The sequence below is a fragment of the Brassica napus genome, chromosome C6 (genome assembly GCF_020379485.1).
Source record: "Brassica napus cultivar Da-Ae chromosome C6, Da-Ae, whole genome shotgun sequence".
In the NCBI taxonomy this organism is placed as follows: Eukaryota; Viridiplantae; Streptophyta; class Magnoliopsida; order Brassicales; family Brassicaceae; genus Brassica; species Brassica napus.
Window position 1 is genome coordinate 12,601,711 of NC_063449.1, and position 25,733 is coordinate 12,627,443.

Here is a 25,733-nt window from a genome sequence, read left to right on the forward strand (position 1 = left end):
AATCCTAGGCCACGAGAGCTGTCGGTACGTTCGCTAGTCTAGCCACCTAAGTTCTAACCTAGTCGAGTCGCATCTCGGTAGTAAAAACGGAAAAATGCCTAAATTGCTCTAAGTATTAAGTTTGCTCGGAGAAAGCTCTCTCTTGCTCCTCGCCTTAAGCCCTCCTTATATACTCTCTCTAGGTCGGTTTGCACCTCTTCCTGGGCCGGATTCGTCGCGAGACGGGCTTTTCCATTTTTCATCATCCTTCATGATTATCTTCGGAAACTTGACATTTATCTTTTCCAGCGAATAAAAAATAGACCGTCATATCAGCCTTAGGCTCAATTCAGTTCTAAAATCGTAACTAGGCCGTTTAGCCGCGGTTCAGGCCCCTTTTGGGCCGTTTTGGGACTTAGACATTTTTACGATTTTTCCTAAGAAATAGCCGTTGGTTTTTCCGAAATGATTCCAATTCCCCGTATAGTTAAGGCAACTGGTGTTCAAGCTAACCATAGCCGTTTTATACGGCAGCCAGAAATCCATTTCGACGACCAAGTTCTTATAACTTTTCCCGAAGTCTTTCTTTAATAATCCTAAGCGAGACGAGACATGGGTATTGCGTCCAAGGGCCCGAGGATTGTGTTACGGGAACTTAGACGAGGATGCACGGTTTCGGGACAGGAGGTCGGTCTTCGCCCATGGGCGATGTGACCTCGGCGCGGGTCGTCCTCGCCCATGGGCGAGGTGACCTCTGTAGCATCCCCGATCCTAGATAGGATCGTTGGGACAAGCCATGGTGCGAGGAGACGCACCAGTCAGGTCATCAGACCTAAGGACAAGCGTATCATGGCTCAATGACATGGTTAAGGGCATCAGGAAGCTGAGACTTAACCAGGATGAAGTAAAGGGAAGCTTACGAGAGCTGGGCGAGTGAACCGGTAGCTGGACAAGGCCGTGAGCAAGCTCAACCAGCTGATGATAGTGTGGAGTTAGCTCACTCAGTCTTGGGTAGCTCGCTGGAGCTGATAGACTAGCTCACTCAGCTGGGAACAGTTGGTGGCCAGCTCAACTCAGCTCGGTGGAGTGTTATGGTCCGGGCCGGTGTGGTCGGGTCATGGGCGGTTATGGGCTTGTGGGATCTTGATATGAACCACCAAGGGTCCGTGGGTCTTGGCCTCAGACAAGGGACTCAGGATGATGTTCTGGGCCTGGTTTTCGGACAGCCCAAAGGAGAGGAAGAGCAGTTGGGCAGTTATTTCCGAAAAGGTGCAAAAGGGGCAGTTTTGTGCCCTTTCTCTTTAACTGCTTGTGCCGGTTTCTCCAGGGCAGTTGGGGCTCGGTTTCTCTACAAATAAAGAGTCCCTGGCACAGAGAATGGCACGAAATTCCTTAGGCAAAGCTCTGCCAAAATCCTACCAGAAAGATAAAGAGAGAGAGACCAGCGGTTAAGAGAAGAGAACCGTGTGGAGTGGTGTTGTCTTGCCGGCGTGTTCTGATCGTGGGAAGACCAGGCCGTGGAGATGGATACCAGACAGAAAGACAAGGAGAAAGAGAAGGAGAAGGTCGTGCCTCCAGGGGAAAGAACTCCTAAGGTTAGTGGTGTAGATTGCAAGAGACGGCCCCGGGCTTGCGGATGATCCGTATGGACTTGTGGTCGGATTGCTTGGCAGATACATCCATTCTTTTCATTTCTTCTGAATCTTCTTTTCTATTATGTTATGTGATGTTATTGGATTGATGGAGACAGGGAACGCTGAACCCAGGCTTTGGCCGGTTCAGAGACTAAGCCTTAGGCCTTGGCCGGTCTGTTCTATGGTCAGATCTCATATCTCGGGTTGGATCTGTTGAGATCTGATTATGGGGATCTATTAGTTGGGAATTATCATGAATTTTCATGGTTTTTATTTAGTTTTTGAGAATTTATTTGAGTAAGTCCATTTTGGACAGATCCTAATTCTTAGGGCCAAACCATGCGATCTTAGACTTGATGTTTAGGTTATCGGCCTGTTGTGTTTATCTTGTGGTTTTGTGTGGTTTCAGGATCGGACCTGGACCGTGGTAAAGGAGAGATGCCGTGAGGATTCAAGCCAAGGGAAGATGTGTGGTCTATTGGTCATTGTAGATAGATGTGAAGTATTGATAGCCTATTGTGCAAACTGTGAACTTATGATAGACTAAGTGTGTAAATCTATTAGTATGAATCTATGGATGATGTATGGATCTCATTTACTATATATACAATCCGATTTGCCTTATGTTCACTTGATAAGATTGTTTGTTCATGAACCTCACTTGAAATGGAATTGAACTTAGTATTTAAAAGACCTTAAAACCGGAATCAGACATACAAATGTTGTATGGTAAGGTCGCGGATCAGTTTGGGCTTAAAGCCGGGATTGGGCCTTACAAGTTGGTATCAGAGCATGCTTGATTCTAGGATTTGTTGGGTTATGTGTTCACCACACTTCTGGCTTGGGTCTCACGGTAAGATTGGGTAGTAAATGATGTTTTACTAAACTGTGTGTGTTGATTGAGGTTTAAATAAGTTCATGGGACTAACTGGTTTGTGTTTTCACCTCCTAAGGGGACTAAGAGGACAATGTCACGGAAGGGCAAGGAAGCGGCTGGTGTTTCTGTACCGGTTGTTGGAGATGGGACCAATCCCACCCAAGTGTTGCCAACCCAGACGGGGCTGGTTAACAATGAGACCGGGGAGCCCTTGGAGCTGATCCTGCCTACTGAGGTTCAGGTAGATAACCTGGGCGAGCAACAGGAGTTGGGATGTGAAGAGGAAGGTGAATCCTCCCATGCAGGAGACCAGACGGGTCGTGGAACAGGTACAGTAGAGTTGGCCGAGCCGTCCATGCGCGAGGTGTTAGACGTGGTTAGGGCCATGGGCACTCAGATGTTGGCTTTCACTCGAGCATTCACCCCCTTGGTGAATTCTTCTATGGGCCAGGTCACACCAGCTCAGGGCAAGGCTCAGGCAACTCAGAGGGCAGCTCAGACAGCTGGGACAGCAGCAGGTGTAGCGCAAGTAGCTGCACGGGTAGCTCGAACAGCTGCTAGGACAGTTGAGGATCGAGCTACGGTCGAGGCTGATGTAATGGAGATCGACCCACCAGCTCGTCCAGCTAGGAGAGTGGATTATTTGAGCTTGTTAGCTCACATCTCCAAGCTAGGTACGAAGCAGTTTGCTGGTAGTGCTGATCCTATTGAGGCCGACGAGTGGAGGAGCAGGTTAGCTCGGAACTTCAGCTCAACTCGTTGCCCAGAGGAGTACAAGAAGGACATTACAGTTCACTTCCTAGAAGGTGATGCACACAACTGGTGGTTAGCTCTGGACAAACGCACCAATGGAAGTATTGAGCGTTTCTCAGACTTTGAGGTGGAGTTCAACCACAAGTACTTTCCAGCTGAAGCATGGGATCGTCTAGAGTCTCAGTTCCTGGACTTGACTCAGGGACGCATGTCAGTGCGTGAGTACGAGGCGAAGTTCAACAGGATCAGGCGTTACGTAGGTAAGGAGCTGGAAGAGGAGACGGTGCAGATACGTAGGTTTGTCCGGGGCCTAAGGGTCGAACTGCGAACCTACTGCTCGGTTGGTCATTTCCAGACAGTGTCTGAACTCATGGAGAGGATGGCTATGGTTGAGACTAACCTGGCCGAAGAGGCTAAGCTGAAATCCAGGAGCCATGCGTCTTCAAGTGGTAGGCCTGAATGTCCTAAGTGTGGGAGACGTTATGGAGGCGAGTGCTGGAAGGGTATGGGAGCTTGTACTCGCTGTGGTAAGATGGATCACTCAGCTCGGGACTATCCCGGGCCGGAACAAGGCCGCAGACAGGGCTCGAGTGGTGGTGATACCAGGGGATGTCACCATTGTGGAAAGGCAGGAAATTTCAAACGAGAATGTCCCAAACTCCAAGCAGAACAGGAGAAGGGCCACGGTGAGGCAAGCAAGCCAAGCCAGAGCCGGGGCCAGACCTCTACGCCAAGGGTTTACGAGCTGTCCAAGGAAGAGAACGAGACTAAACCGTTCAAGTCGATCACTGGTAATAATTCTAGGCGTATTCTTTTTCAATTCAGTAGAATTGCATGGTACGGAACCTAGAACGGATTAGATACTTAGATTGAGTCTTTGTAGGGACCCTAAGTATTGGTGGTGTGGAAACACACGTACTTTTCGACACTGGAGCTACACACAGTTATGTGAGCCCATGGTTAATCGGAAAGGGTTTGTTCCAGATTGGGACAGGGGGTGATCCATGCATAGTATATGCAGTCAGTGGCCAAGTGATGCATTCATTGGGACTGGTTAAAGACATCCCAGTGATGATCCAGGACAGGGTAATACCTATGGATCTGGTTGTAGTCCCCCTTAAGAATCACGAGGTGATATTGGGTATGGACTGGCTTGGAAAGAATCAGGCCACCTTAGATTGCCACCGGGGTAGGGTGCAGTTTGAGAGTGGGTGTGGACCCCCGATCAGGTTCCAGGGTATTAAGCCAGCCTCAGGTTGCTTAGTGGTATCAGCAATCCAAGCAGAACAGATGCTTGAGAAGGGTTGTGAGGCTTACTTGGCCACAATCACCACTAAGGAGGTCGTGGGGGGTGGTGACCCAGATGGGATACCGCTGGTCAGTGAGTTCGAGGATGTGTTTTGGACGCTACAGGGCATTCCCCCTGATAGGGCAGATCCGTTCATAATAGAACTGGAACCAGGGACGGTCCCAATGTCTAAAAGTCCATATCGAATGGCTCCTGCCGAGATGGCCGAGCTAAAGAAACAACTTGAAGAGTTGTTGGACAAAGGGTTTATATGCCCGAGTGTCTCGCCTTGGGGAGCACCAGTCCTGTTTGTAAAGAAAAAGGATGGTAGCTTCAGGCTGTGTATTGATTACAGAGGGTTGAATAGGGTGACTGTGAAGAACAAGTACCCATTACCCAGGATTGATGAGTTGTTGGATCAGCTTAAGGGAGCCAAGTGGTTTTCCAAGATTGATTTGGCCTCAGGGTATCATCAAATCCCAATAGAGCCCAATGATATCAGGAAGACGGCATTCCAGACCAGGTATGGCCACTATGAGTTTGTGGTTATGCCATTTGGTCTGACCAATGCTCCAACTGCGTTCATGAAGATGATGAATGATATCTTCCGAGATTTTTTGGATGAATTTGTAATCATATTTATAGATGACATACTTGTATATTCCAGAAGCAAGGAAGACCATGAGAGGCATCTGAGGGCAGTATTGGAACGGCTAAGAGAACAACAACTCTTTGCTAAGTTAAGCAAGTGTAGTTTCTGGCAGAGGAGCATTGGGTTCCTTGGACACATTGTCTCAGACCAAGGAGTGTATGTGGATCCGGAGAAGATCCAGTCTATCCGGGCTTGGCCACAACCTAAGAATGCTACGGAGGTCAGAAGCTTTCTAGGGTTGGCCGGCTACTACAGAAAGTTTGTCAAAGGGTTTGCGAGTTTGGCTCAACCCATGACTCAACTCACAGGCAAGGACGTGAAGTTTGTCTGGACAGGGGAGTGTGAGAAGTGTTTCACGGCCCTGAAGGACATGTTGACGAGTGCGCCAGTTCTGGTACTGCCTGAGGCGGATCAGCCTTATGTAGTGTACACGGACGCGTCCATCACAAGGTTGGGGTGTGTCTTGACTCAACATGGGAAGATGATTGCCTATACTTCGAGACAACTAAGAAAGCATGAAGGAAATTATCCAACCCATGATTTGGAGATGGCGGCCGTGGTGTTTGCATTGAAGATCTGGAGATCGTATCTATATGGTGCTAAGGTGCAGATCCTTACCGACCATAAGAGCCTCAAGTACATATTCACTCAACCAGAGTTGAATTTGAGGCAGAGACGATGGATGGAGTTTGTGGCAGACTATGATTTGGATATTGCTTACCACCCTGGTAAAGCAAACTTGGTAGCAGATGCTTTGAGCCGTAGGAGGGCCGAGGTATCAGCTGAGAAGGAAGCGGAGGTGCTGGAAAGGATGGTCCGGTCTTTGCATCTGAACACTTTGGCCAGCGAGGACGAGCCTTTGGGTTTAGAGACAGTGAACCAGGCTAATCTCCTTACCAGGATCAGGCAAGCACAAGGCTTGGACGAGAACCTACAAAAGGTTGCTCAGAACGAACTGACTGAGTACCAGATCATGTCAGATGGAACCATTCTGGTACGAGGGCGAGTCAGTGTACCCAATGATAAGAATCTGAAAGAAGAGATTATGAGGGACGCTCATAAATCCAAGTTCTCAATACATCCTGGTGCAACAAAGATGTATCAAGATCTTAAGAGGTATTATCATTGGATATGAATGAAGGTAGACATAGCTGAGTGGGTGGCCAAGTGTGCTACTTGCCAGGCGGAGCATCAGGTTTCGAGTGGGTTGTTACAAAGCTTACCCATTCCGGAATGGAAGTGGGATCACATCACTACGGATTTTGTGATTGGCTTCCCAAAACCCAGGAAAAGGAATGATGCGGTTTGGGTGGTAGTAGATAGACTCACCAAATCAGTACACTTCCTGCCCTTGAGGAAATCAGATGGGGTCGACCAGATAGTGGTCAAGTATATGGACGAGATCGTGCGGCTACATGGTGTTCCATCTAGCATCGTGTCAGATAGGGACCCGAGGTTTACTTCACGTTTCTGGAAGGCTTTTCAAAAGGCCTTAGGAACAAGAGTGAACATGAGCACGGCTTACCATCCCCAGACGGATGGGAAATCAGAACGCACAATCAGGATACTGGAGGATATGCTAAGGGCATGTGTCCTGGATTGGGGTGACTCATAGGAAAGGCATCTGCCATTGGTGGAGTTTGCATACAACAACAGCTTTCACCGTAGTATTGGCATGTCCCCTTATGAAGCCTTATATGGGCGGCCATGCAGGACACCATTATGCTGGACCCAAGTGGGGGAGCGCAGCATGATAGGGCCGGAGATAGTTGAGGAAACAACTGAGAAGATCAAGTTCATTCAGGACAAGATGAGAACAACACAAGACCGGCAGAAGCATTATACTGACAAACGTCGGAAAGAACTTGAATTCGAAGTTGGTGATATGGTGTACCTGAAGATGATAACCTTCAAGGGAAGCGTGAGAATCTCAGGTAGGAGGAAGTTAGATCCGAGATACTTGGGTCCATTCCGGATTGTTGAGAGAGTGGGGACAGTGGCGTACAAGTTGGATTTGCCGTCCCAGATGGATGCATTTCACAATGTGTTCCATGTCTCTTAGCTAAGGAAGTGTCTGTCGGATCAGGATATCTTCATTCCAGAGATTCCTTCTGATCTGGGGACGAACTTCACCTTAGAAACAAGGCCGGTTCGGATCATGGACAGAATGGAGAAGGCAACCAGGAACAAAACAACCCAAATGCTCAAGGTGATTTGGGAGTGTAATGGGCGAGAAGAAATAACTTGGGAGACAGAGGCAAGAATGAAAGCTGAGTTTCCTGAGTGGATGAAACAATTCGAAGAAGAAGTACTTGGTGCAGATTCGAGGACGAATCCGTATCAAGTGGGGGAGACTTGTAGCATCCCCGATCCTAGATAGGATCGTTGGGACGAGCCATGGTGCGAGGAGACGCACCAGTCAGGTCATCAGACCTAAGGACAAGCGTATCATGGCTCAACGACAAGGTTAAGGGCATCAGGAAGTTGAGACTTAACTGGGATGAAGTAAAGGGAAGCTTAAGAGAGCTGGGCGAGTGAACCGGTAGCTGGACAAGGCCGACAGCAAGCTCAACCAGCTGATGATAGTGTGGAGTTAGCTCACTCAGTCTTGGGTAGCTCACTGGAGCCGATAGACTAGCTCACTCAGCAGGGAACAGTTGGTGGCCAGCTCAACTCAGCTCGGTGGAGTGTTATGGTCCGGGCCGGTGTGGTCGGGTCATGGGCGGCTATGGGCTGGTGGGATCTTGACATGAACCACCAAGGGTCCATGGGTCTTGGCCTCAGACAAGGGAGTCAGCATGATGTCCTGGACCTGTTTTTTGGACAGCCCAAAGGAGAGGAAGAGCAGTTGGGCAGTTATTTCCGAAAAGGTGCAAAAGGGGCAGTTTTGTGCCCTTTCTCTTTAACTGCCTGTACCGGTTTCTCCAGGGCAGTTGGTGCTCAGTTTCTCTATAAATAAAGAGTCCCTGACACAGAGAATGGCACGAAATTCCTTAGGAAAAGTTCTGCCAAAATCTTACCAGAAAGATAAAGAGAGAGAGACCGGCGGTTAAGAGTAGAGAACCGTGTGGAGTGGTGTTGTCTTGCCGGCGTGTTCTGATCGTGGGAAGACCAGGCCGTGGAGATGGATACCAGACAGAAAGACAAGGAGAAAGAGAAGGAGAAGGGCGTGCCTCCAGGGGAAAGAACTCCTAAGGTTAGTGGTGTAGATTGCAAGAGACGGCCCCGGGCCTGCGGATGATCCGTATGGACTTGTGGTCGGATTGCTTGGCAGATACATCCATTCTTTTCACTTCTTCTGAATCTTCTTTTCAATTATGTTACGTGATGTTATTGGATTTATGGAGACAGGGAACGCTGAATCCAGGCCTTGGCCGGTTCAGAGACTAAGCCTTAGGCCTTGGTCGGACTGTTCTATGGTCGGATCTCATATCTCGGGTTGGATCTGTTGAGATCTGATTATGGGGATCTCTTAGTTGGAAATTATCATGAATTTTCATGGTTTTTATTTTGTTTTTGGGAATCTATTTGAGTAAGTCAATTTTGGACAGATCCTAGTTCTTAGGGCCGAACCATGCGATCTTAGACTTGATGTTTAGGTTATCGGCCTGTTGTGTTTATCTTGTGGTTTTGTGTGGTTTCAGGATCGGACCTGGACCGTGGTAAAGGAAAGATGCCGTGAGGATTCAAGCCAAGGGAATATGTGTGGTGAATGGGTCATTGTAGATAGATGTGAAGTATTGATAGCCTATTGTGCAAACTGTGAACTTATGATAGACTAAGTGTGTAAACCTATTAGTATGAATCTATGGATGATGTATGGATCTCATTTACTATATATACAATCCGATTTTCCTTATGTTCACTTGATAAGATTGTTTGTTCATGAACCTCACTTGAAATGGAATTGAACTTAGTATTTAAAAGACCTTAAAACCGTAATCAGACATACAAATGTTGTATGGTATGGTCGCGGATCAGTTTGGGCTTAAAGCCGGGATCGGGCCTTACAACCTCGGCGCGGGTCGTCCTCGCCCATGGGCGAGGTGACCTCGGCGCGGGTCATCCTCACCCATGGACGAGGTGACCTCGGTTGAGACGGTCCTCGCTTACGATTGAGACCTCATCCAGACTAATCCTCTTCTCGACATTCCTCGGTTCGCATCCGCGAAAATCTGTCTTTTACTTGATTTACCGTTTTCCGGGAATGTCTAGTTTTCAAGGATCGATCGAGAGTTGGTTTTCCGGGAACTTTCAGGCATTGATTCCGTGTGACCGGTTTTGACCCCAACAGTCAGCGGAGATCTCCTCTCTTTGGTTCTGTGTGTCAGACATGTCAGATGTCACTTTTTGTACTAGCCGGCCTCAGTTTGTAGGGTCGTCAACCGATTTATGTCTAAGAATGTCGGTCGATTTGTTGTTGCGTCTGTCGATCGATGCGGATGCTTCTGGTCGACGGGCAATGTAACTCTGAATTTCCACTAGTTCCCCTTGTATAGCTTCTATCTTAGAAGTTAAAGCACTAATGCTAAAGTCTATTGGGAAATAGATGTCATCACATCTCCTATCAAGCCTCTCTTCTGTAGTTTCCAGAGTTCTGTAGAACTCTTCTACCAACTGATCAATCTCTGCTCTGGTGTGAAAATCTGGTTGAGACTTCATCGGGTGTGAGTTCTTTGGGTCGTCGTCGATCGATGTTGGGTGGTGTCTATCGATCGATGCCGGTCGATGTTTGTCGGTCCCATGCTGAATCTTGGCTATGTCTTGCCTCATCTCCTCCATGCATGTATTCAACCAACTGATGCTATCATTCAGTGGATAGTAGACACCATCAAGCTTCATCTGGAAATCACCTTCTTACTTCTCTTGGGCTCCACAGACTCCATAGAACATCTCATTGATCTCGTCCTTGGTGTAGATCTCTGGTACCAGCTTGGTCTGTGTGAATGAGCTAGCATGTTCTGGAAGACATATGTAGCTGTGCTCATATCTCAAAGCTCTTTCCATTAGCTTTCTGATATCCTCTTTGGACACATTGATGATGTGTCCATCCACATCTCTTGCACATCCCTGATCATCTCTGTAGACTCCATATTCATCTTTCTCTTCCTAGTAGAATTTTTTCGTTCGGAAAAGGTCAAAAGCTCTTCTGCCGAATTCTGGACATCTGTCGATCGATGGTGGGATGTTAACATCGGTCGACGGTCGAGTAGGATGTCGATAATTCTTCTTGAAGCGATTGTCTATGCAACCAGATATGTCATAGACTTCTTTTGTACCCTTCTGAGTTGCTGGGACTGTGCGTTGTTGCATGAAGAGATTGTCTACTCCATTAGCCATCTGAAGAATGTTTGCAATTTCCTCTCTGGATACTTGCAGTACATGTCCAACTATTTCTCTTGCGTAGCCATATGGGTCCCTGAAAATACCAAATTCTTCTAGTGTTAGATATTGGTTATCAGAATTAGGGTTTTCGCTTACAGTGGATTTTGGTTTTGGACGGATGTCGATCGATGATGGAAGCTTTTCATCGATCGACGGGCGGTTGGCTCTGTCGGTAGAATGGCTGAAATGTGTTCCTTCCCCAGTAGCTTATGCTTTCTGTTGATCTGCTCCATCACGACCTCGCACGTTGAAAAGTTCCTCATATGTGAAACCTTCATGAGGTTCATCTGCTACTGCTCATGAATTGTCGTTTCTACTGCATAGCTTTCGTGATGGTGATCATCTGCCCAACTGCCAATCGAGTAGTCTCCTTCTCGCACATGGTCGAATCCAGTGTCGATCGATGGGTAGTAGGCAATGTCGGTCGATGCTCGTTTTCGGTTTCTCTGATGAGGTTCAGTGTCGATCGATGTCGAGACTGTTATGTCGATCGATGGTGCATTCCTCTTCCAAGACGAATGATGTAGAAGTTTGTCTTCCTCATCAAGAATTGCTATGTACTCTGCAGCTCGTTCCTCGTCATAATCTTCATCATACTCCTATGTATGCATGGTGTGTCTGGTGTAGGCTGTCATAGTGGGGTTATAGTAATCGTTCTCACAATCTTCTGGGCTACTGTCGATCGATTCTTCTCTTGGTGCGTCGGTCGATTTCTGCTGGGCACTGTCGATCGATGTTGCAGTGTGAGTTTCGATCGACACTGAGTATTATATCTCGTATTCGGATCCAGAGTGGCAAGGTGCAATGATTCCTGGATCATTAATTCTGGAGGACGTCTGTGGCTTCTTGACTGGAATAGGGTTGTAGTGGACATGAGGATCTATAAGCGTTAGGCACAATTGGTTGGTTTGAAAGTTGCACACTGCTCCTACTGTTGACAAGAAAGCTCTCCCAAGTAATAGAGAAGAGTTCCAGTTTAGCTTGATATCCAAGACTTGGAAATCAACTGGAACTAGGGCATTACCAATCTGCACCTCTAGGTCTCTCACAATCCCTCCTGAGTTTCTCTGAGAACAATCCACGAAAGTGAATAATTCTTTGGAACCTAGCTCCACCTGCAGACCCAGATGGTCTGCCATAACCCTAGGTAGGATGCTGACTGATGCTCCTGTGTCGCACAAGGCATGTGAAAACTTAATACCCTTCACCGTACATGGTTTTGCAAATTGCCCTGGATCGCTCTTCTTCTTTAGTGTAATCTTCTTCCTCATCTTTTCCCTAGCTTCACAGAAAATTCTCCTAACGTCTTCTTCAGTCTCCTTTTTTTCTCTGAAGAACATCCAATATATGTCGGTAAAATAGGCTTCCTCGAATGGCTTTTCTAAAGGAATCCTGAAAACTCTCTTTTAGAAACTTTCTCTTTCCTCTTCATTTTCAGATGTTTTGCCACTTTTTCCTTTCTTTTCCTCTGGGTTCTTCCCATAGGAACCCTAACAACTTCCACAAGATTTGCTCCATCATCTGAAGGTATCCTGACGGTCTCTGGTGGGTTTTCTGAAGGTTTGGGTTTTGGCCTGAGTGCATTAAGACGTGCAACATCTATCTTTGGCATCTGCACTCGATACGTAAGAGGTGCTCGTCGATCGATGGACGCTGGAGGTTGTCGATCGATGTCGGTCTCTCTTTGTCGATCGATGGGAGTATCAGAATGTCGATCGATGTTTACGTAAACAGAGCTGGGCGGACGTGGGTGTTTTGCTGCGAACTCCTCATGAGTCAGAATCCTCACAGCATTGCAAGATGTGATTGATTCCGTAAGTGTCATCGATCGATGCCCTGGAGAGCCTGTCGATCGATTTGGATTGTCATCCGTCAATCGATGTTCGAAGTCTGGCGTCGATCGACACCAGTGCGATCCGCCGAAACTCATCGAACTTTCTACTTCGAAATCTCCTTCTTGCAGCTTCTCTTGCTTCACTACTTGCCAGAAATCATCCCCAATGATGGCATTCACGTGGTGCTTCATCACATCATCTCCTGCCCCTCTTGTCAAAGCTTCCTATCTCTTAACAACTTCTCATGTCTGAACAACCTGCATCTCCAGCTTCTTCACATGAGTGCTCAAAGTCTCAAACTTTGTGTTCAGGTTGGTGCAGACAGAATCAATCTTCCCATTGAAGTCCACTGTCATGCGCTGCTGTCCCTCAAGAACCCTATCAAGCATCTCTTCAATCTTGCTCTCTTGAGTAGGCGGTGGTGGCTTCTGGTAGTAGGAGTTTCCATAACCCATGTTGTTGTTGTAGTTGTTGCTGTAGGGTTTCTGGAGCTGCGAACTCTGGTTGAAATTAATCCTATTTTCATAGGAGTTTCTGTTTCTACCATGGTTTCCAGAACCTTGGAATTCAGTTCCACTGATGAAGTTCACATCTTCTTCTTCCTCTGCTCTACCCACTGTGTCTACAGCCTCTGCATCTTCAACCAAACAGACCTGCTTCCTGAGAAGCTTGTGAACACTGTCCAGCTTTGCCTTCACTTCATCCATCTGATCATTCCCAAGGATGGTGGCAGATCTTTTCCTCTCAAAGTCTGTGTTCTTGGTGTTGCTGCTAGATGCTAAGTTCTCAATAACTTTCACAGCCTCCTCTGGATACCTGGTGTTGAAGTTCCCATTCCTGGAAGCATCAAGAGCCATCTGGTACTGCACCGTGATGCCTCTGTAAAAAGTACTGAGCAGTTGTACTTAATTGAATCCATGGTGTGGACAGTCTCTCTGATAAGACTTGAATCTGATCCAAGAACTTTTGAATGATTCTGTAGGCTCCTGAGTGAATGTAGCAATCTTGCTTCTCAAGTCTTCAGCACTCGCTTCATCAAAGAAGTTGCATAAGAATGCATTCTTGATGTCACTCCAGGATGTGAGAGATCCTGGTGGTAGCTGCTTAAGCCAATGCGAAGCATCTCCAGCAAGTGAGTACTTGAAGAGCGTTCATAAGAGGTAGTCTTCAGAGACTCCCTCGACTTTAATATCAGATATAAGATCCTCGAACCTCTCCAGATGGTCCATAGGATGCTCGTTAGATAACCCATAGTAGGTTGTCTGTCCCACGAGTGTGTAGTACTGCGGCTTCAACTCGAAATTCCTCTGAATAGTTGGAGGACGAATGGCTGATCTGTTGGTGTAGAACTGATCCGGACGGTTGTAGTCAGCCAATGTTCTGGGTCGAGCTGTCTCATCTACAGGTAGAGTAGTGCATGTAGAATCAGTATCAGACTCAAGGATTGCAGCCACCTGAGCATCTATCCTCTGACCTGCTGCATTACGCAGATGACCCTCCTGGTCATGCATGTCTCCTCTCTCATCACGTACAAGAATCAAAGTCGCAACCATGTCTCACGATTCAGTATCGATCGATGTTCGGACTGAAGTATCGATCGATGTCGGATGGAAGATATCGGTCGACGGAAGATGAGTGTCTTCGGTCGACGGTGGTGAGCGAGTGTCGGTCAACGGGACTAGTGCCTGATTCGAGGGTGGCTGACGAAAATCGAGCGACGAACAAGTGTTGTTGTCGATCGATAAGGAGCGCGCTTCTTTGCGGATTGAATGCTCCAAGCTTGCAGGATCTGGTGAGAATAGCAGTTGAGTTTCCTTGTTGCTTCTGGTACTGCTGGGCATGTACCTGAATATCCAAGAAAAAAAATTTTGTGTCAGAAATTGGTTTTAAACTTAACTAGAATCAAATCTAATAGGCTATCAAAGCTCTCCGGCGACGGCGCTAAATTTGATATCACTCAAATTACCCTAAGGAGTGATTTTACTCTCTCAAATAAGAGGTTGAATTGTAGTACTTAGGGATCGAATCCACAAGGAGCTAGGGAACCTAATAACCCTAATTGGATTTGTTAAGTAAGGTGGTTTAATGATTTAAATGTAAAGTTGCAGTTGTTTGAGCAAGTAATTGCTCGATTGATTGGTTGAGGTTTGGGTGCTTAAAAAGGAAATAGCTAGACTTAGGGTTTTTATTCAGGAAATTTGGAATTATAATCCTATAGATGCCTAACAAGTTGCATGCATAATATTGTAGAGCTCAACACTTATAAACGAACCACTAGGCTCTCGCTTTCTAGGTTCGTTTATTGACCAGTGTCGATCGATGATTCTATATGAATATCGATCGATGCACTATTTGAAACGTCGACCGATTATTCTATTTGAATATCGATCGACGCTATTGGTCAAGCGTTAATGCGCTGGTTGAATGTGCTCACTAAGCTCACTAGATCAGCTCTCGCCTTACTCTAGCAAGAATCTTAGCTCAGTTAGAATGGTTTCAGGACGAGATTAAAGCTATCGCTTATATCTAACAATCCTAGGGCAAGTTATAGGTAGCTAATCTAAGATCATGCATTAATGACAATCCAAATGATTAATATCACAACTTAACAATCTATAGTTGGGGCTAATCCCTCATAACCTATTTAACAAGAGAACTACATGGTCAAACAATTCATAACAGCAATAAGGTATGAAAACTGCATTAGAATAGTAAATAGATATCAATGGAGTTCCAATCACAAATATAACTTTGGATCTTCTCTCCAATCTATCAAAATCCTAGAAAACCTTTGCTGTGAAAATAGTAAAACAAGAAAAGCACACTTTGCCTCTAACATGTTGGCAAATCTTATATAATTATGTTAAAACTCGTCAGGGGTAATCTTGTAAATTGGTGAAGACTTGGGCTTCAAGTCGGCTGTGACCAAAGGGGCTTTCTGCGCGCTTTGCTGTCGATCGATGTCAAGATGTGAACATCGATCGATTATTCCTCTTCAATATCGACCGTTGGTCGAGCTCGATGATCATCTTGGGTGCTTACTCCAAATATCTCCAAAATGCTCCAAAATCATCACTTATCTCCAAATCACTCCTGATCCTATAAATATACTAAATAGACTCTATAATATAATAATTAATAGTTAAAACACTTATAAACCATGGGTAAAAGTGGGTTAAATCCATGGTCTATCAACAACGACTGCGGACACGAGGAGATGCGGTGACGTAGACGTGGAGGCTTCGCCATCAACAGAGATGATATGTTTCTAGATTTTTTTTTTTTTTAAAGAGAGAAGAGCGTAGATCCCCTAGACTATATTTGCGAAGTGATTTTGCCACATGTTCTTTCCACAATCAATTTCACAAAACAAATATGACATTGCTACTGAAATTGATGACATGGCTTCCAGAAAAATATGACATGGATAATTTCCTTCAATGTTGATTTATATTTTTGGAAAACTTATTAGAATATGGTAATAATTCATATATTACATTTAATATTGATATTTCTTTTTGGTAAACTTTTTTTTTAAATATGGTAATAGCTCGTACATCAATTATAAAAAAAAAATATTTATATATAACATTTCAAATTTCGAAATATTATTATTTTTGTATATTTATACAATTTGTATTACTAAAGCTTTCAAAAATTTATACAGTTTAAAAAAAAAAAAAAATATCTAATCGTAAGATTATTAGTTTCTTATATATCTACAAATTTTATAAATATTGTTTAGGTTACATTTTTGATAATTATACAATTTTATATCATTTAATTAGTTTTATACAAATTGATTTGATATATATCAAATATATATTAAATATTAGTAAAAAAATAGTAAAATCTATAATATTTAATAAAATGTATTTTTAAATATAAGTTAAATTTAAAAAATTTTTTACTGCACATGGTGTAGGAAAACACCTAGTTAAGCTAGAAAAGAGATGCTACAGATCTGAGAAGTGTTGAGAAACATTTTGGTTCTTTAGATCATTGTAATCAATGGTTAATGTTAATCATGAGGGTTATCCATGTGAATTTTTCCTAACCAATAGAAAGTTAAGAAAGAAAAACAGAAAAAGGAATAAAATAATTATAAAACTCTTCATTGTTTTTTGTTATAATTTTAACTATATTAGATTTTAACAAATTTAGAAGTTTAAAATTTTATGGATATATAAAGATTTTTGAGATGTATTGTTTAAGGGGGAAATTTTATGTTTACCACTTTCATGGTACCACTTTTCATCTTTACCACCACTAAAAAGACATTTTCAAAAATATTTTCTTCATTAAGTGACAAAAAACTCTTATACTCTTTTTATCTATATATATAATAAATCATTATTTAAATAAATAAAATAAATAAAAATAATAAAAATAAAAAAAATAATATTTTTTTTATGTTTTCGAATTATACTTTTTCAAATTCAACTTTTTATATTTTTGTGAATTTTTTTTTGAATTTCTTTTTGAAAATCGAAAATTATGTTTGAAACTTTTTTTTTAATTAATATTTTTAAGTATTTAATTATATATTTATTATAATCCTAAATTTCACATTCCAAAAACCCTACCCACCCCTCAACTCTAAACCCTAAGTCTAGATTAGTTAACCCTAGGGTATAAGTGTCTTTCACCCTTCGTTAAAAGTGAAGGTAAAAGTGATTAGTATAAATATAAAAAGTGGTATACTATGAATGTGGCAATTTCCCTTGTTTAAGTTTGAAGTTTAGTGTGTTAGGATATAAAATTTTGATTGAAGAGTTTAGGGTAGCTTAATATGAGGTTTAGGTTTAAATATTTGAAATTATTATTTTTAAAATATTAAGTTTGAATTTAAACTTAAGATTTAAAATTAAACTAAAAATATATTTAAGTTTTAGGGTTTTAAGATTAAATTTTAATTTTTAGGATATAAAATTATAAATTTTAGATTGAAGGATTTAGGTTTATTATTTAATATTTGAATTAAAATTTTAAAATATTTAAATATGAATTTAAACTTAAGAGTTGAAATCAAAATAAGAAAATATTTAAGTTTTAGGGTTTAAATTTAAATTAAGTTTAGGGTTTAGAGAGGGTTGAGAAATGAAATAGAATGAGAGGAAAATTGAAATGAGGGAGAGGGAAAAATTAATTATTTTCCCAAATTAATTATTTTCCCGCTTTAATTATGCATAGATTTTCAAAATCGATAGTACTATGTATACTACATTTCCAATAAGCGGATGCAGGATTGAAATCCGACCAACATAGTGTTTGCATTTTCAAAAACGCTATCTTAAATTAAAGGATATGTCAACCATAGCACAAAGGTAAAAAAGACTATCTTCTACTGCTATTAAAACTCATATTTCCTGTAGTGTTTGAGCTTGGAAGATCACACCATTTCTGGTCATTGCGCAGCTCCATCCACGCATGCTCAAGGTTGAACTTCTTCTTATGAGTGTTGTAGAAGATCTCATGCGCTTTTTTGAGAACATCAGTCTCATTTTGTCCGCTGGTCTTCTCCCTGGTTGCAGCTTCATACGAGCCACATAACTTGCACATGAGGTCATTGATCTTCTGCCACTGTTGCTTACAGTGCATCGGCTCTCTCCGTTCGCACTCTGTAACCTTCTGGTTTGCCGCAAAGTAGGCTGCAATTCTTTTCCAGAATGCACCTGATCTTTGCTCATTTGCTACAACAGGATCTTTGCTCATGTTTAGCCATGAGCCGATTAGCACAATATCATCTGTAGGAGTCCATTTCCTGTGTTCTCTACGCTCTACAAAATTTGACCCACTCCTATATGGATTATAATCCATATCCGAAAGTGTGAAAGACGAGAGAAAGAGAAGAACAAGAGGAAGGTATGTGTTTAGATGGAAGGGAAGAACAAGAGGAAGGAATGTGTTTTGATGGAAGATATCATCAATGTTAAATATATGATAAGAAAGAGAAGAAGGACTTGACATATATCTAACAACCATCGACTTCATCACAACGCACCAAATAGACTAGATATATATATATCTAACTCATTCATCACTCTACACCATCGACTAAACTCTAACCATAAGTTCTTTTTATTACTAACACAACTGTTGGAGAAAAATATTCCATGAAGAGATTACTCCAGCTTCCGGCTTCCAGGTTCCAGCCTCCAGGTTCCGGGTCCCTACCTCCGGCTTCGATGTCCTTGCCCCCGGGTCTTTGTCCTCCTACCGGATTCCAGGCCGAGTGATTTATCCTTCCTTAGGATAAATGGAAATCATCATTTGAAGGTAACCAGCTTAGGCAAGAAGGAGTCTCCTTAGATCTGAGAGAAAGATGAAGTATTCCAATACATATGACCTCCCTAAAGAAAAAGGGAAATATTCTATTATCTAAGGATATAATGAATATTTCCAAATCCTAAGAGAGGGAGCACTGTAGAAACCCGTAAAAAAAAGAAAAAAAGGAAAGATGGTCGAGTATCTTTGTGGTGGTCGAGTTGCGGGTGAACAGATTGTTCTTGTTTGAACCATGAGTCAAGTATTCCACTCAAACATGGTTAGACAATGTGGTAGATTTATCCAAATGACGTTTGAAGCATGACACTTTTGGAAGCACGACAGGGAGACCCAAAGTTGAGAAAAAACCCTAATTTCGGTATTATGGAATTTTTCGAGGAAGCCAGAAGCTCGGTAAATATTTTTTCTCAAGTTCAGAGATCAAGTGGAGTTTATTAAAAAAATTCAGAGCATCAGAAAGGGCGTAGAAAATTATTTGGGATTGATTGCGGGACGAAAATTCACCATAAGGGTCGAAATTAGACGAATGGACCGAGAAGCACTAGGTCGCTTGGTGTGAGTGTTCAGAACGTGGTGTCAACTGTCCAAAAAGCTGAGTGTCTATAGAAGCTAGAGGTGTGGCCGTGTATGGAAGCAGTACATGCAGCTTGACATGTAGAAGCACGAGGTGGATCGACCAAGCACGAGGTGTCGCCGCGCATGCAACTGACGCATGCGGCCAGCCATGTGTGAGCTGCTGTGGCGCCTTGTATGAGTTCCAGTCATGCAGACTGACATCTGGGAGGAGTGTTGGCTCCCTGCATGAGTCCTGGCCATGCTGAAAGACATGTGGAGTACGAGGTGCCGCCGTACATGCGTCCGGAGCCATGTGGAGCGACACACGGACGGGCACCAACCTGAATCTGATTGGCTGCTGTCTTCTATAAATAGTCCACGACCCCTCTCATTTTTCCACATCCAGACGACACCAAATCCAGTTTAAAACGTGAGAGAGAAACCTAAAAAGAAAGCAAGAGTTTCCGAGCTTTTTCGGGAGTTTTAGGCAGTTTTGAAGAACATATTTTCTGCCAGTTTTGAGACAGCGCCTAGGGGAGGTTCTGTTTGAGTGGATATTAGTCAAGTGAAGATCAGATCAGTTCAAGACCAGTCAAGACGTGGGTCTACTTGAGAAGGTCGGGAAAAGGGTTCGGTCGCAGAAGACGGATTTGGGGTCAAGCGTTCAGCCAAAGAACTGTGAGTTATGATCAATTGATTGCTGAGTTGTTTTCATGCAGGTTCCCGTTACTTAGAAGTTGGATCATGGCAGGAGGCCGATTCTAACTGAGTAACGGTTTGATTAGTTAATAGTTGAGGTTTGGTTGATTGAGTTGATAGCATGCTTAGTTATTGCTTGTGAATCGTAGTAGCAGGCTAATGGTTAGGTTGATTGGTTAGCGAATGCTGAATGCTTAGATGATATCGCTGAGTTGTGGATAGTTAGGTATCAGGAATTTAAGTCCTTAGACTTGGTTCTGGAATATGATTGATTGTGTTGGCTTGCAATTAGTACTAGGAACCTTGTGTTATTTTATCGGATTTAGTATTAGTCAAATATTGGCCATATAATATTTGTGTAACCCACAATGCTAGGCATGTTTGAGGTGGATTAGTGTTTCCTCGACCTCGTACCCAGCGGGTTTAAGGAAACCCCTTATTCGCTGGATCGAGAACACTTAGAGAGACAGGGTCATGGCCTATGGCTGAGTGGTTACACGACGGGGTAGTGACCGACAATGACCCGAACGTACTGTGGGCTGTCTTGCGGTGACCCGAACGTACTGTGGGCCGCAATCGTCGTGTGACAACCGGCAGTGGCCCAAACGTATTGGGGCTGTCACTCGGTGACCCGAACGTACTGTGGGCCGCGTTCGGTTGAAAGTTCCTTCTTCTAGTCTTTGTGATAGGGAGATAGGATATTGCCGAGGATAGAGGAGGAACACTAAGTCACAAAGGGCCCTAGTTATAGTGTAGAGGGTTGGTGAACCCTAGATTGAGTTGAGTTTGAGTTTAAGTGGTTCGCAAGTCATTAGCGGTTATGATTTCATATCGTTAATTATCTTGCTATTATTATCTGCTGCATATTTCTTATATTGCTTATCTTTTGAACTGGATTGATTTATTGTTAGGTGAACCTCTCGCTTTAGATTGTATGGGGTTGGATAGCGAGGGGTTGTATTTGTTAGTTGGGGATTGTAACTCGCTGAGTAATACTAGATTACTCACTCCTCACTCGTTGTTGTTTTCAGGTGACAAGTAGATCGAGTCAGCCTGTAGAAGTCGCGGGGAGTTAGGCCGGCTGGTGTAGAGTTTGCATCTTTTTGCTAAAGACATTTTCTGAATATAAGTATGTACTTTTACTCGTTTGGCTAGCCACGACTTGTATAATATGTTTTGTTTGCGAACATGAATCATATTTGATAAATAAAGGAATATTTTGTGTAAAATGAGTTGTTGTAACTGATATTAGCTTGTCCAGCTAACATAACGTTAGTTTCTGGTACAGGTTGAAAAGCTTTAGGCCTGAATCTGACGGGACGTGTTAGTGGGTAAACTGGCCTAGTCACGAATTGCACTTCTTGTGACCTTGGCCGGATTGCCCGTTAACCCGTCATGTAGCGCTTCCGGACTGTTGGACCCGAATATGACCCTCAGGTGAGGTACCGATAAGCGTGAGCTAGCATGTGGGTTGCGATAAGCCCATCATAACAAAGGGAGCTGAAAGCCGAGCTGACGACTGGACCTGGGAGACATCATAGCAGAGGTCACGACAGAAAGTGAGCTAACACCTTAAGAGACTCGGTCAAGAGGAGCCTAAAGCGAGTTCCGTAATTGAAGCCGAATATCTCGGAGAACAGTTGAAGGGTTGCCAACGAAACCTAGACTATATAAAGACGGAGAAGATAAAAGACAAGCCATCTCTTTTCCATATATCAACTTTTGTACTAGATTAAAAGCATTACGTATTCTTTAGTAATCATCTCAAGATACATTCCTTTGTATTCATCATCTTTCAACTCATCAATAAAATCATATTCATTCTTCAAGTTTATTTACGGGATTCAGCCCACGATTCTCATTCATCTCTCTTGACCTAACCTAAATCTAAGAAGTGAAACCTTGTCTCTCACAATTGGCGCCGTCTGTGGGGACAAATAATCGAATCCCTTTCTCTAAAGCTTAAAGGATGAATCCATTAGACGGAACGAATCCATCTAACCCCGATCAATCGAACCAGAGCAATAGCTCACCGAATCGCACTGCTCCGGGGGCAAATAACCCGAGAGCCTCCGGAGGGACCAACTCTGGGTCCTCAGCCCTCAATAACCCATCGCATCAATCCGCTCCGAACCAAACGGAAGATCAGCTTTCTGAGATCCGTCGGATGATGCTCCAGTTAATGGACAAAGCTCAAGAGACCGAGCGAACGGTGCAACAGTTAGCCGAACGGCAGCAACAGTTCGAAGAGATAACCAGATCTCAATCCGCAACGACCCAACCGTCCGTCCACCAGGGAAGAGGAGTCACTTTCCATGAACGGTTAGCTGACCCTTCCTTCCCTAGAGAGCGCCTGAACTTCTCCCCTGATAGCCCAGGCGCAGAAGGGCAGGAACCTGCTTTCCAAACGCCTCGCGCTAGGACAGCTCCTGCGTTTACCCCTCCTATCACCAGCACCATGGGGAGCAATGTAGCTACAACTAGCTCCATGCCTGATCGAAACACCGGTGGGAGCACCCGTTTGCCTCCACCGCCACCTCCTTCCGGGTCTGGAGCAGGAACCAACATACCGTCCGGGGCCAGAACATCAGCTTCAGTGTTTCAAGCTAGGGTTTCAACCCCAAGCACAGACGAATACCAAAGGACGGATGCTGATCCTGCAGCTCTCCGCACTAACCTCGCTCGGAGCCTAAGGACCAATGAGCGACCTATTTCGCCAGCTAGCTGGGAAGACGACCGAGCTCGGTCTCACCAGGAACCTGCTCGCCGAGTATCTGATAATGACCCAAATGTCCTTCCCTTCGAGGGACCTGACGCAATTCGCAGGTACATGGAGCGAACCCACGCAGCTCTCCAGAAATTGGGAGCTCAAGTTCACAAGGTAACGAGCTCAGCTCCCGAAATCGAGAGCTTAATTGAGGAGACTCGTGGAACTCCGTTCACCGATAGAATTGCCAACTCTTACATAAGAGATACTCGAAAAATTAAGATTCCTGAATACGATGGGAACGCAGACCCAAAGGCCTATTTAAGAGCCTTCCGATTAGCTATAGTTAAAGCTCACTTCACAAAGGAAGAGTGTGATGCAGGATATTGCAGAACATTTGCCGAAAACCTGATCGGAACAGCTCTCGAATGGTTCTCCAGCCTCGAGCCGAACTCTATAGACAGTTTCGATCAATTGGCTAACGCCTTTATGAAGCAATATTCAACTCACATCCTGAAACAAGCGTCTGAGGCTGACCTCTGGAAGATCAGACAAGGACTGGGAGACTCACTGCGAGTCTACATCGAAAAGTTCAGAGCAGTAAGAACTAAACTCTCGAATCCCAACGACCAGGTAGCCATTGAGGCTCTTAGGAGAGGTCTCTGGTATAAATCAGGTTTCTTCTCGGAGCTAACGCTAAATCCCCCTCCGACTATCGACGACGCCCTCCATAAGGCCTCTAGATACATTACCTTGGAGGAGGAAATGGCAGCATTAGATAAGCTCCACAGAAAACCCCAGAGTCACCCGAAAGGCGAAGCCTCCGATGGAAAGGGACCTCACAAAAGAGGTAGCTCCCGAAATGATCAGACCCAGGGAGAACATTCTTGCGTAGTCGAGGAAGACAAGGAAGAAAAACCTGTCACCGCGATAGCTAAAGCCCCCTGGTCCAAAGGTTATGACGAGAGCAAACATTGCTCTTACCACGATCGAAAGGGACATTCAACCGAAGAATGTTGGGACCTCCAACGACAACTGGCTGCTAAATTCGCAGCCGGAGAAATAAAAGATGTGGACCTCAAAAAGCCACAACCTTATCAGAAGAGAGGTCCCAGAGATAGCTCTCCAAAACGCGAGAGGTCACCTGAAAAAGAAACAGACTCACCACCCCCAGCTCCCAAAAAGAGAGTCGATATGATCCTTGGAAAGTTTCCACAAGGAAAAAGCCTACAAATCGAGGCCCTCTTGAGTAAACCACCTCCCCAATCGAGCCCTGGCTCAAGGATCGATTACATCCTTGGAGGGTCCGATGTGTGTCAAGACTCCGTTAACTCTTTTAAAAGTCACGTACGGAAAGCTGTGTCAAACACTCAGTCCAAACCAACCAAGCCTGAGTCTAACACTAAGATCTCTTTCTGGGAGAGTGAGACATTAGACCTCGATAGACCTCATGACGATGCCCTTGTCATAACATTAAATATAGCAGGGTACGAGGTACCTAAGCTAATGATCGACACCGGAAGCTCCGTCGATCTTATTTTCTACAACGCACTAAAGGGAATGGAAATAGACGACTACGAAATTGTCGACCAGAAATCCAACCTCGTAGGTTTCTCAGGTGAAACAGCCACCTCATTGGGAACAATTAAGCTCCCAATTATAGCTGGCGGAGTCATGAAAATGACCAACTTCATAGTTGTCGACAAACCATCCCCTTTCCACGCAATCCTCGGAAGGCCTTGGATTCATAAGATGAAAGCAGTAGCTTCAACTTATCACCAATGCGTGAAATTTCCAACAACCAACGGAATAGCTACCATACACGGTAGCCAAAAGATTTCAAGGATCTGTTACCTGGGAGGATTCGAGATCATAAAAGAATCCCCCCAATAGAAATTACAGATCCAGGAGAGTCGCGAAATGCAACGAAATATCCGAGGTCCCCCTAAGAACCTCACCGAAAAAGTTAGCATCGACGACTCAAATCCTGAGAAACAGGTGAGCATCGGATCCGAGCTACCTCTCGAAACCAAAAAGGAGCTCGTCGAATTCCTAAAACAGAATATCAAAACCTTTGCATGGACCACCAGCGACATGAAAGGCATAAATGCAAATGTCACCACTCATAAGCTCAATGTAGACCCTACTTTTAAACCGATCAAACAGAAACGTCGTAAGCTAGGTCTAGAAAAAGCCCAAGCTGTCAACGACGAGGTCGATCGACTAACAAAGGCCGGGTCCATCCGAGAGGTACAATACCCCGATTGGCTAGCTAACCCAGTGGTAGTAAAAAAGAAGAATGGGAAATGGAGAATCTGAGTAGACTTCACCGATTTAAACAAAGCTTGTCCTAAGGACAGCTTCCCGTTACCTCATATCGATCGTTTGGTCGAAGCAACGGCTGGACACCAGCTCTTGTCCTTTATGGATGCCTTTTCAGGATATAACCAGATTATGATGGATCCTGAGGATCAAGAGAAAACCGCATTCATAACTGAACGAGGAACCTATTGTTACAAGGTCATGCCGTTTGGTTTGAAAAACGCGGGAGCTACCTATCAAAGGTTAGTAAATAAAATGTTCGCTGGACAACTCGGAAAAACCATGGAAGTCTACATCGACGACATGTTAGTCAAATCCTCAAAGGGGGAGGACCACATCTCCCATCTAAGAGAATGTTTCGAAATCCTCAACAAATACGACATTCTGGTTCCCGAAAACTAGAACACGCAGCTTTAGAAAGCACACCTCCAGGAAAGCAACCCAGAACCCGGAAAACAACGACAAAAGTGAAGGTACTCACCGAAGTTCAGACTCCCTAGAGCCTAACTCTACGAGTACCTCCGGGGGCACCATCCAGACCTCGGAGCCACTTGTCTATAAAGTCCAAACAAGAAGCCGCACCGCTCTTAAAAACGCATCTAGGAACGCTACACAAACCACAGGGGATAACGAGGAAATTGGAGATATTCCTCAGAACCTAGAACCTACTCCAACGAATATCTCCGGGGGCACCACGGCACCAGGTCCCGAACAGGAATCTCCCTCCTCTCTTCACAACAAAGTTGTAGGGAGAGAAGA

General features: G+C 44.3%; 1 protein-coding gene across 1 annotated transcript; it reads right to left on the reverse strand.

The window, feature by feature from the left end:
* Positions 1 to 17,740: 17,740 nt before the first annotated feature.
* On the reverse strand, positions 17,741 to 18,223 carry LOC106412866 (glutathione S-transferase T3-like). Its single transcript, XM_013853747.1, has one exon. It carries the CDS (start codon positions 18,221 to 18,223, stop codon positions 17,741 to 17,743), a length of 483 nt encoding a protein of 160 aa, XP_013709201.1.
* Positions 18,224 to 25,733: the final 7,510 nt, after the last annotated feature.

What these genes read in the sequence shown, in the direction of transcription:
- LOC106412866 (XM_013853747.1), bottom strand. Translation starts at nt 18,223, where the DNA reads ATGGATTATAATCCATATAGGAGTGGGTCAAATTTTGTAGAGCGTAGA.